General features: G+C 33.9%; 1 protein-coding gene across 1 annotated transcript; it reads right to left on the reverse strand.

Annotated features, from left to right (window-relative positions):
- Window positions 1–4,860: 4,860 nt before the first annotated feature.
- LOC127837538 (uncharacterized) lies at window positions 4,861–8,758 on the reverse strand. Its single transcript, XM_052364707.1, has 6 exons — window positions 8,612–8,758; window positions 7,457–7,541; window positions 6,780–6,822; window positions 5,838–5,990; window positions 5,343–5,389; window positions 4,861–4,974 (listed from the first exon to the last, which is right to left on the reverse strand). Exons 1-6 carry the CDS (start codon window positions 8,653–8,655, stop codon window positions 4,912–4,914), a joined length of 435 nt encoding a protein of 144 aa, XP_052220667.1. The 5' UTR covers window positions 8,656–8,758; the 3' UTR covers window positions 4,861–4,911.
- Between the last annotated feature and the right edge of the window lie 4,964 nt (window positions 8,759–13,722).

The following is a 13,722-nucleotide window of genomic DNA, read 5'->3' on the forward strand; positions in this document are numbered from 1 at the left end:
ATAGTCTTATAGTTTCGATAGGTCGCTCTGATTTTAAACAGTAAGGCAAATTTTGCTTAATATTTCATAATGTTTTAGAAAATAGTACTTATAACATTGTTCCCAAACTGTTTTGATTTCTAGCTTGTAATATTGTTGCGGTAAAATGTTTGCGCACTTTATTGCGCGTTCGTACGATATAAAAACAAAGCAATTCAGCTTATCTTTAAAAAAATCTGATATTTAGGGCCAGGTTATTTGCATAGAGTGCGTGATTTATAGTAATGTCTATTACAATCACATGTACTCGTTATTGGATAAGATGCGTATTTCATCAGGGAAAAGTTAAATAAGGAAGAGAATGATTTTCCTTCTCGGTACAATCCAATATTTTGCTCATGACAACCTCTCGGTCTTGTATGAGTTGACGTTTACAACACTCTTTATATTCTCGTTCAAATATTGTATAAATTGAAGAACCTTACCTATGGTGTCGCATTTTTCAAGTGTTGCGTCTTGGGTTGAATGTCTTTTAATAGTCCACGAAGGCAACGAAGGTTGAATGTTTATTCTTTTTATGACCTTCAATTATATTTATGAATGTTTATAGCTGGTATGTCGTGTACCTGTCTATGTAAAAGCCCTGTCATATCAGAGCTCTCAGAACCACGTCCAATGCGGTGAGGACGAGCTTTGACTTGTGGAACGGGTGATACCACGCCCAGCGGGGAACTGATATGCTCTTCAGGGGGTGCTTCGGTTTTAAGCATGTGCAAAGTTGAACGTATTGGTAATTGCGCACACTGAGTCCAACCTATTTAGTATATACGTATTGCATTCTCATGTTGTAAGTGAAATAATTAGAAACTTTATTAAGATGACTATTTACTTATATCCTTATTGTGACATTCACATCATTGCTTGATGATTCATAATAACTGACAATACTTTTACGAGTTTTGTCGCCCTGGTGTTTTTGTTTGTGCTAGTCATACAAACAAATAAAATCGGCATTTGTTTCACTTGTATTTCGAGTGCATGTTTTGTTCATTAAATATGATATCTCAATGACCCAGTTTCCCCGTGACCATGGTGTCCATGTCCGACCAAAAACAAGCTACAATTAAATGTGTATAAATATGTTACAATGCAAAAATATCATTAAAATTATCTTGTATTCTCAAAAACATTGCTTACAGTTAACAAAAATGATTCATTATAAACAAATAAAATAAAGCAAACATTTTACAATAAACTTCTTTGTCTATTGAACTAGTTTAAGCATTAAAAATATGAGATACACATGTTTTAGTTGCTGTATCTCATTAAAATATTATAAGCATTTAAAATATGAGATACACATGTTTATTCACTGTATCTCTCAGTCGTGTAAATGCTCACATATGCAATAAACATAATAATGTATTTGTAAATATTTTCGTGGTTACCGAGCAGTCCATAAATCGCCACAAACTTGCCTTGAATTGAAATCAAGTCAAAGATGACGTAGTTATAGCATATTAAATAATGCGAATATTGTGACAATTTCAGTATACATGTACACACGGATACTGTTCATACTCTTTCAGGATTATCTGACCATCACCTGTACTCTCGACGTTTGTTATGTAAACGATAACATAAAAATCAGTCTTGAAGTCGTGGTTATGTATTATTGTGCCGATATCGATTATATCGATAGATCGATTTGTTTAACCCTTTCAGTGCTGGAACCGAATTTTAAAGGCCTTTGCAAACAGTTTGGATCCAGATGAGACGCCACAGAACGTTGCGTCTCATCAGGATCCAAACTGTTTGCTATTCTGAAAGTATTCTTTGAAAAAAATCAAAGAAAATTCTAATTTTAGAAATTCAGCTGACGACATTTTTGCAGACGACAAATTTCCCAGCATGCAAAGGGTTAAATGCATTTTCTCTTATAATAAGGCACATACTATTCATGTTGACAGTCGTTGGGAGGAGCTTACGTGTTTCCTAAGCTAAACATATCTTAGGTTAAAATATGTTGATGACTACTTCGGTTCATTTATCTGTATAATACAACGTTTTTTTTTTCTTTGTTTTAATAGGAAAACAATTCTTACGTTTCCCAACATTTAAACAATCGTTAATAATAAATATCTACGTAATTAACTGTCGTAATCATATCAAGAAAAATACTTCTGATATAGGAGACCTTACTGCTGAGTGTCCTATAACATAATAGTGACAAGCCAGGCAGCCCTAAATTGTATAAAGACCAAAGACGAATACCTCAAAACATTCGAGGACAAAACTCGAGTTAGATATATGGCGCAATAGCGACACATACTCGGACAGATAATATGACAGCCAAGACATTTTCTAACAACTGACCGTTGCGGTCAAGAAGATGGACATAGTTCAAGAGGAAGGAGTGTGGAATACTTCTGTCACCGTCTTTGTCATAGATGTTGAAGTAAGGCTGAGCAATCGCTCTGCTGAGGTTGAAGGCTTTCATGACCTCTTCCATGGTCACTTGGTTGTCATCTTTACTTTTGAGAGTAGCTTATGAGTTTTGTGGGTCTGTTTTCTTCATTCGTACATAATTCATATAAATGTTTAGATACAGTGTTAACCTAGGAAAATATGTTTTGTGATACAATAACTGGCCAATTAATCATGAATTAAACGTGTAGTTGATTCGTTGTAACTCTTTTTACCTAATCAACACATGCTTTAAAATCCAATTGATTTTTTTCGGGTGTGGTCGACCTGGTTCCATTCCGCGGTTCATGTCTTTTAGCAACCTTGAAGGTGGTAACCTAGAGGACACTTGTGTTGAAATTCCGTCATTTGCGATTTTATCACGTTCATTTGCGATTTTATCACGTTTGGTCAGTGTTATTTCTTCATTCGGGTACATGTCTTCAAAAAGTCTAATAGAGGGTCATTCAAATCCAATAGTCGCGTGTTTTATGTTTTGGTCAAGTTGGTTTTTTCATTCATTTGTAATTCAATGTCTGTCCAAACGTTCTAAGCTTTATTGCAATTATTGTTCGGGTTTCACAGGACATTAAAGTTAATGTATAGTTATATTTTGGTCGCTCTTAACGATAAATAAAGAATTATTTTTTAGATGAATCATACTTTTTTATTAATTGCTTAACTTTTAAACGTTCATTTTAGTGAAGTATGGTGACACATTTTCGTTCACGAAGGTTCACTTATGTTTTTGTGGTAGTTGTGTATACGTGTGTTGTGTCTGGTGCTTTTATTCTGTGTCGTATTATTTGCCTGCTTGCTCATTACCATCAATAACGGATCATGTGAACTTACACTTTGTTGGTATTTAAAATCATCGAAATGTATATATATATATATTCGTGTTATTTGATGCATCTAGGATGGATGCACAAGTTTCGATACAAATTATGCGTACCATACCATTGTTTAATATAACTAGATCTTAATAATATGACTTGTTTAAAATATTTTCTTTTACTCGTGCAATTGCTTCATGATATTGTTAATAACACATTTGGTAACAAACTTGCATGACTCAGTGTACCGTACAGTGGATTGAATGTTATTTTCACTGACGTAAACATTAGTTGGTATATGACCAAGTTATTCACGGTGTCGATATTGATCATAATGAAGTACATTTCAAAGGAAATATGGATTATGGTATCCAAACAATCTGGGGTTCGAGAATGCTCGTAATAAACTAGAACGAAAGTTGAGGGTCAATTTTTTTATTTTTAGGACACCACTCTGAATGCGTTTTGTTGTTGTTGTTTCTGATAAGGTTAAGTTATTAATATTGTAAATTTATTTGCCATCTTTCTGTTACAATTGGAACGCATGCATTGGCCGAGTTTGTTGATGATGGGTTTCATAGTACGATACAAAATACGTGTGTTTATGTGACTTTCTAATTTATATTTGGTTTAATTTAAGTAGACAGATTATAGAAACCATAAAAATTGTTTACTTTCACAGAGTCGACATAAATATATTATAAAGATTGTTTTAAAGACGCAAAAAGATATTTAAATCGGTGTCGATGTGTGTTTTATTATGGACATTTGTTTGTACAGAGGATTTTCAATAGTGTTGTTTAACATCATAGTTTTGAAGATTGTTGTAATTAAAATATAACCCATAAAACTTCCATTTAATGGTTGTAATAGTATTGCAATTGGGTGTGTGGACACTTCATTGCACTTTCTTACTAAATGAAAGCAAAGTATGTGAGCTTATCTTTTTTAATCGAACAATTGGGGCCAGGATATTTTCGACGAGTTATTCGTGTACAGTTATTTATCCTAGACAAACTATACTACTAATAGGTTCAGATATATGCTAAATAAGGAAGCAGTTAAACTAGTAAGAGAACGATAAGCCTTGTTTACCGATATTTTATCTTGACAATCAACCCGCCTTGTATGAGTTGACGTTTACAACACACTTTATATTTTCGTACAAATATTATAGCAATCGAAGAGTTTTTCATATGATGACGTATTTGTTTAAGTTCTTCGTCTCGGGTCGAATGCCTTTGAATAATACACGTAGGCAATCAATTATGAATATTTATTCTTTTTATGATCTTCGATGAAATCCGTTAATGCTTATAACTTGTCTATTGAGATTGTCTATGTTACGAACCTGTATCATTACCCCATAAGTACCACTGCAAACGTGTTGAGGTCGGGATTTGACATTGGATGGGCTCTGACATGATAAACGGTTGTTGCGCACCAGGGACATGATAAGGTCTGCTATTACATGGGAGTTTTTAAGGATGCTCAGCGACGTGTAATTGACAATACTTTGGCACTGTGTGTATTTCTTTTAATTTGTCTAGGCGAGACATAAAGACATTTAAAACCAACGTTTGTTTAGTTGTGTGACGAGTTATTTATTTTTTTCATTCAATATGGTATCTCAGTGACCGCAGTTTGCTCCGTGACCATGGTTGCCATGCCCTCCGAACAAACACTCGGTAAGCTACAATGAAACGGGCATACACATATTAAAATTTAAAATGTGTTATGCGTTTTTATTCACAAAAACTGCTTTAAATAAACACAAACGATTATTTTATGTTTTATCCAAAAGCAACGCGACCACTTTTTATATGTTGAAATATGACAAACAGTTACAAAAATTAGATATGCATGTTTAAAATTGTATCCGTCAGTTCTGAAAATGAGGACTTGTGTAATAAATCTTTTAACATAGATGTTACCTTTTCATAGTAACCCAGTCGTCTTTCGATTTTCACAAACTTGCCCTTGAATTGACATAGTGTCAAAGATGACAACGACATAGCATATGGAAGAATGGTAATATTGTAACAACTACAGAATACTCACGGAAACTGTGTAATGTTCATACTCCTTCAGGGTAATCTGACCATCCCCTAAAAAAATCAACGTATATAATGTGAAATATATCTATAGTCTGCTTATATATTGTTTTACAAACGTAACATTGTTAAATCGATTCTATGTATATATACATTTGTTAAAAACAACACTTTCGCATATAATAAGGCATATACTAATCATTTCCAAAGACATTGGGTGGAACTACCATGGCTGCAATGAAAGTTAAATTTATTTTTAAAATATGTGAATGGCTAGTTCAGTTTATTATTCGGTGTAAAACAACCGTGTGTTTTGTTTAAGGCAAAATCCGTTATGAAGTTTCTCAAAATTTAAACCACAGTATATATATGAATATATACACATTAAATATAGTAATGGAGTCAAGTAAAATACTTGAATATTTTAAACACTAAGTGCACTTTAAAATTGTTTATATACCGAAGCCGAAAGCTTCAACATATTCGCGAACATAACAACTACCGTTGTGGTCGATCAGATGGACATACTCCACGAGGAAGGAGTGTGGGATACTTCCGTCCCCGTCCTTGTCATAGATTTTAAAGTAGGGCTCAGCAATCTCTCTGGTAAGGTTTAAAGTCTTCATCATCTCTTCTAAGGTCACTTGGTTGTCATCTGAACATATAGCGCAGAATGGAGTCTTGTTCTGGGATTACTGGGCTTAATGCATGTGCGTAAAGTGTCGTCCCAGATTAGCCTGTGCAGTATACACATGCTAATTAGCAACGACGCTTTCCACTTTAATGGTATTGTTTGCTTAACCCATTTATGCCTAGCGTCTAGAAAAAAGCCTTGGCAAACAGCGTAGACCCAGATGAGACGCCGCATGATGCGGCGTCTCATCAGGGTCTGCGCTGTTTGCTTAAAGGAATTTCCTAAAGAAATATTCTAAATATAGAAATAAATATACTAGACAACCCTAATTTTGGAAATAAATTGATCCAATTTGCAAGGATGGGAGAGTCCACTAGGCATTAATGGGTTAATGCAAGTCTCGTCCTTGCTCAAATCCAGATTCATCGAAAAGTGCCTCTGAATTGCCTGTATGAGATACACAGGTTTACCTTGTGCAAAACTTTACGCATATCCATTCAGCCAAGTTTTCAAAAAAACGCGGTTTAATATATGGAATAACACGATGTTGCTTTTTAAATATAACATGCCATATACATTATTAAATGATGCTGTTATGGCGCTAAAACCTATTACCTTATTTTGAAATTATAATAATAGGGTAAGTGTTAATATGATTTATAAAGGGTACACGCGCCATGTGTTTATTATATTGTACTTTAATACATACACTTGAATCGATTGTTAAGTAAATAAGTTGTGTGTTTAATTCTTAATGGATTATTTGTTGCCCATCAAAGAATCGCCATGATAGTAATATGATTAACGTACGGTTCGCATCTTCAATCTGCCATCCAGCCTCCAGCTCGGACATCTGTTGGAGAGAAAGAGTGGAGATTGGAGAGACAGAATTTAAATTAAAACTAATTAAATTATAACATGAATTAATCGGCCTTAATGTTATAATGTGATAAGGAACATTGATATAGGAATAATCTATTTAGAGCGCTTGCGTATATAAAAATGAAGTGATATGTTCAGACCATTTTCTCAAACACAGCTTTTGATTTTGTTTGATCTAACATAACAGAATATAGTACTCATGTTTAAAAAAAAAAAAGGACATTTTGCAATGCAGTCGGTGTTCAATAGCTTCATAAACCTTAAGAGAAGATAACAATTGATTGTGAATGTTTCTGGCGTTATTATTAGAAATTATGTCCGAATAAGAGAGCATTATTTTATAATAACGTTTCAATTGCATAAATGTTTGTATGTTATTTGTTGTTGTTGTTTTTTTTTCTTTCAAATTATGATTGAATCGAAATGATTATAATCGAAATCGTTATAGATTGGTCAATAACTAAAACTATTTCGTTTGGCTGAGTGAATACAATTAAATCCTACGCATACTAATTCAACACCGCTCTTTATTAACCAAACATTAAATATATCTCGAATAATTCATATTTACTTAAACCATGTCGATAAAACAAGTGGTTGTGTACCTGTAGAATGCCATCGTGATTGAGGTCAGACAGACGGAAGCCCTGGTCCACCAACTGGGTCAGTTGGTGATGATTGGGCAGCTGCCTAGCAACACACATTTGATACGTGGAGAAAACTCGAGAGAGAGAGATAGGTCATGGAGACAGTTATATTTCAAGAACAAATTACGTATTTTAACCTGAATTGTAATATAAATGAAACTTATGGACCGTGCTCTGTGAAAAGGGGGTTTAATGCATGTGCGTAAAGTGTCGTCCCAGATTGGCCTGTGCAATCCGAACAGGCTATTCATGGACGACACTTTCCGCCTAAACTATATTTTTGCTAAGAAGATACTTTTTACACGAAAAAATGAATAAAAAACGGAAAGTGTCGTCTCTGATAAGCCTGTGCGGATTGCACAGGCTAATCTGGGACGACACTTTACGCACATGCATTAAACCCCCTTTTCACAGAGCACGGCCCATATTAGATTATATAGCAATAATTATGATCATAACAATATAATAAATATATCACAAAGATCGATTTAATGGTATAAAAAATATAACACGTGTAAGCTAGTATATATTATATAAGAATCGGAAATACATAATTGAAACCATATAAACTCTAGCAATAGAACATTTCTACATTCTAGTACTATAAACACATAATTTGAATATGTACATTTCTTAAGTTCATATATAACAAGATATAAAACATAAGCAAAAATTATCATAACAGCATTTATTAAAGAAGATCGTGCAAATATAACAAAATAAACATGTCTATCGACGGTGAATACCAAATATACGTGTAGATAATATACAATATTCAATAGAGTACAACTATATGACATATACCGTCCATACGAAAGCATGCATACCCTTAATTACTCGGCATGAAATAAAATATACTTTTTAAAACAAATCCCTTTTTAACATTCAAACTAGGACTGTATAGATTATACTATTTCGGACCACTAACAAAATGACTGCTAGATCTACCGGGTAATCTACATTTACAAAGAAAACAAAGTCTACACTTTATCAGTAAATCGAATCACCATGACTTTTTTTATTTAAAAGCATTCTTAGCAAAAAAACACATCTTCAGATAATCATTACAAGAACTGATGAGAATGTGATCTCACGTTAAGATGTGTTACGTACCCAAAGGCGACGCCAGCAACACACAAAATAGTCAACCAGAACATTGTTAGGCACCGAAGCAAGTGATGGTTCGAGTCCTCGGTGTTCTGATTAAATAGTTCGTGACCAGGTCTTATCTTTCTTGAATAATACCAGTGAAAATGTGACTAGAGACATAAAAGGAGACTGACGTCAACGTTCAACATTAAAAAAAATCTTTCCATTGCTAACAGTTTAAATCTTAATATATCTTAATATCCTTTTTCCATTAATCGCACCGTATAACACATTTGATCGTTATATTGTGTTTGCGCGTATATCGTTTATTGTAAGTTGCTGTTGTTGATTCTGCTTCAAATCTGAGAACAATAACCCGATGCAGTTTAGTGGGTTTATTCTTCACTTGATAAAACATACATAGAGGCGTTGATATTATGAAAAAGTAACGCACGCGCGTAAAACGCATACCACCAAAAATATGTATATGGAAACAGTATTAAATAGGACAATAACAATGTGTGGTTCTGTTATGCTCACTTTCGCACAGCTGCCGTTTATTTAGCAAAGATTGACGTTCGGAACAATACAAGGGTGATTATTTTGAAACATTTGATAATACAGAAAACTATCGAACATTTCAAAACCTTTCTGTCTGTCCTTAATTTGTTATCGCATAACACCAGGAGCGCAATAGACGCATATGGCTGAACCGATGGAGGTCACCTGGACTACAGAAAAAGGTTATGAGAATAAAATGGAAGAGAAGAGGCGTTCTTAAAATGTAACAGGATGCACAAAAAGTTGACCTATAAAAACATCACATGTTTTGTACTATCACTTGTTGCATCATAGTATATTGACACATTTAATTGGGACGTCTTATTTAACCTCGTAGAACCAATTAATTGTACATTATGTTAAGTTTTCAAAGAAACAGGTAGTGAGATCGAGAGGTAGCATTGCCTTCCTGTCAAGTGTCCGACATAAAAGACGTGACTGAGGAATAACGATATTTATTAGTAAAAGACGTCTCTAAAGTCAAAACTGACTGGCTCTGAATCGAGAGGGATGACTTTAATAAATAAACACTTTACTTGTTTACACGTATAATGTTACAACTGTAAACGTAACCGCACGTCTGATAGTGTCATGTCATTTAACTCTCTTTTAAACATAAATACACATTTAATTCAAATTCATCGTAGTCACATTTTAATGGCTAACAATTAACGACTTGCGCACTTGTAAATTGTCCTTGAGTATTGTTCTAAATTTTTACAGATTTCGAACTGTGTGAAATGTCAAAAGGTAGTACTACAAACTAGACAGCGCGCCTGTAAATGATTGCAAACGAGCCGAGTCATGTACCGAACACCATTTTAATTGTAACGTTTGTGTTATTGCTCATGGTGTTGTATTGTTGAATATGGGGATGCAGAAGATTGTGATCAACATGACGACGACGACCTATGGAACGATTTTAAAATGATGCTCTCCGGACCATGATGCTTTTAGGATGGTGATTATATTGATGATGATGGTGATGATGATGATGATGATGGTGGTGGTGGTGATGATGATGATGATTATGATAATGATGATGATGAGGAGGAGGATGGTGGTGGTGGCGGTGATGATGATGATGATGGTGGTGGTCGTGGTGGTGTGCGTAATAAGCGATAAGATTGCATTTTCTATTATCATAAATTATAAGAATAAATAATTTGACACTATTATTTGAAATTGGGGTCAAGGGTCAAGGTTACTTTTACACTAAGTGTGAAAATAGTTTCCGATCAATAACTCGTCAACGAATAGACCAATTGGCTTGATACTTCACAAGTGTATTGGCCTTGGACATTAGATGCTACTAGATCAAAGGTCAAGGTCACTATCACACTAAGTGTGAAAATCAATTCCGAATTAATCAATCGTCAACGAATTGACCGAATGGCTTGATCCTTCACATGTGCAATGGCCTTGAACAGTAGCTGACCCCTTTTGAAATTGGGGTCACTATGACACTAAGTGTGAAAATCGTTTCCATCAATAACTTATCAACCAATAGCTCGATTGGCGTGATACTTCACATGTGTATTGGCCTTAGACAGTAGATCACCCCTATATATATTGGGGTCACTAGGTCCGAGGTCAAGGTAACTGATACACATTTAGAGTACAATCGTTTCCGATCAATAACTCGTCAACTGATTCACAGCACGCGACTTAACAAACGTGTGTTCGTTTGGTCGTATCGTAACCGCAAACGTGTCAAAATTATTTACATAGACATAGACAATTATATTGTCATCAAACAACATCGCTGATATATACTAACAATGTAATATCAACATGTAGATACAAACGGATAACCGATCAAGTAGTGACTATTTTATTTGAAAAATATATTTAAAAAACAACAACTGGAAAACATGCATTAACATCGCAAGAGGCGGACGGAATGAATTAAGAACTTTTGAGACATTTAAAACTAGTTTTGAGACTGAACCCTAACTGAAATGTTATAGTATGTCAAGGGTAAGAAGAAGTGCACTAGCTAAATTTAGATGCGGGGTTGCACCCCTTAGAATAGAAACAGGCAGATACGAGGGAGTACCCGGACATGAACGGACTTTCTTTCACTGCCTCACAATCATATATAGAAAATGAAGAATATGCGTTAACGCACTTGAACTTGTATGACAGAATTAGCAAAAATATTTTTTATTTAGATTACCTCGTCTCTTATCGTTAAATATGACAGAACAATTTTAACAGTTCATGTCTAATGAGTCCTTTGATAAATGTTACTGTATTTTAAACTGTGTTATATATGTGATTATCTACTGTGTACATTGATGACACTATAATAAATATATAATAATAATGTTAAATACACTGCCAAAGCCTGAAATGACATCTTAATTAATCGTAAAAACTGTTTATATTTATGATACTTTTACTCTGTTATCCATCTATACCTTTTAAAATGTTTAATGCTGTTTATGTCACGGTCAATCTCTCCATAATATCTTGTAAATCAAATTGAATGGTTTTATACATTTATAGTACATATTAAAACTAACGTTTTTTTTATTACATTTTATTAACCGACTCGTGCTTTAATCATAATATATACAATTGAATGTACATAAATGAGACTTGAATAACCTGTCTTTCTATCTGCCTGCCTGCTCGCCCGCCCGCCCGTCTGGGCTTATAACTATAAACTCTGATTTTTACTAAAATATTCAAAATATTAAAACCGGATAATCTTTCCAGGTCTGAAAGAATTTCTTATTGTTTACCGCCATGGAGATACCTATTTCGAGGAGTGTGGTTGTTCAGAGATATAAAGATTGTAAAGGGTTGTTAACGGACTATCATTGTTTACCGCCATGGAGATACCTATTTCGAGGAGTGTGGTTGTTCAGAGATATAAAGATTGTAAAGGGTTGTTATCGGACTATCATTGTTTACCGCCACGGAGATAACTATTTCGAGGAGTGTGGTTGTTCAGAGATATAAAGATTGTAAAGGGTTGTTATCGGACTATCATTGTTTACCGCCACGGAGATAACTATTTCGAGGAGTGTGGTTGTTCAGAGATATAAAGATGGTAAAGGGTTGTTATCGGACTAGGAGTGTGGTTGTTCAGAGATATAAAGATTGTAAAGGGTTGTTATCTGACTATTTCGAGGAGTGTGGTTGTTCAGAGATATAAAGATTGTAAAGGGTTGTTATCGGACTATCATTCATGGCTAGCAATGCATTTCATTTTTTTCATTACGTCCATAAGAAAAGATATCAGCTAATTGTGTTGTTTTAAAATTTCCCTTGCCGGTTTGTTTTAATACTTTAAACATAAAATTAAGAAAATATAAACATAACAGTTACAAACAAACATAATTCTAAAGCGATGAACAACAAACCAGTTCGTATCTTTTAACTTTTTTATCTCTCAATTGTGTCTGTTCATAAAAGTACATATTAAATAAATAATAACAACGGTATGGCGTTACAAAGGACAGATTAAACATAAAGTACGATAAAATGCGATAAAATAACGAGTGACTATGCTCGTTCAAACATGTACACTTTTTCGTTGATAAAATACATACATTAAAACGTAAGAAATGACATTGATTCATCTCACAAATTTAAAATCAACAAAACAAAACACAAACAACATAAGACACACACAATAATACATAATTAAGTTCCGCAACGAATTTCTTAGAAATCGTTCATATTCGGATAATGTTAAATTGTGTTCATTTCAAATATGCGTCCTTTTCATTAAAACATTACTAATCTATATACATTTAAAGATTAAAACAGTTATACAAACAGGTGTTGAAAAAGGACACCGCTTGTAGTGTACATGCAGTTGGATAACAACTACAATCAAAATAATCATTTTTTCTAAACGATATGATGCGCTTACATCTCATTTGCAACTTTTAACCCTTTGCATGCTGGGTAATTTGTCATCTGCTAAAATGTCGTCTGCTGAATTTCTAAATTTAGCATTTTCTTCGATTTTTTTCAAAGAATACTATCAGAATAGCAAACAGTTTGGATCCAGATGAGACGCCACGTTCTGTGGCGTCTCAACTGGATCCAAACTGTTTGCAAAGGCCTTCGAAATTCGGTTCCAGCACTGTAAGGGTTAAAACCAAATATTTACACTAAAACAAATACAAATATGATGACACTAATGACACAATATGGCGTATTTATTTGCGACCATTCGATACAGATGTTACCGTTAAAATCAGTAACTCTCTTCGAATGCTTTATTCGAAAAATGATGCGTTCAGATGATATCGGATATTTACATCAACCACTTAGCAATGCAACATTATAACGTAAACACAATGATAATGAAATGCGTGTCATTTTGATTTATGGTAACTAATGCTGAAACTTTTACAAGGCAAAGAGTTAAACTGACTAGCATAGCTTTCGTACAAATACTACTGCTACTTTTAATAATAGTAGTAGTTTTTCAACACAATTGTTTCTAGTCTTTAAATGGCAAGCAAATATATGTCACAAATGTCACATATTCTTTATCATGACATTAAAAAATAACTGCAATATAGGAAGAACGTGGTCATAACCATATG

This window comes from Dreissena polymorpha, chromosome 7 (genome assembly GCF_020536995.1).
Source record: "Dreissena polymorpha isolate Duluth1 chromosome 7, UMN_Dpol_1.0, whole genome shotgun sequence".
Classification (NCBI taxonomy): Eukaryota; Metazoa; Mollusca; class Bivalvia; order Myida; family Dreissenidae; genus Dreissena; species Dreissena polymorpha.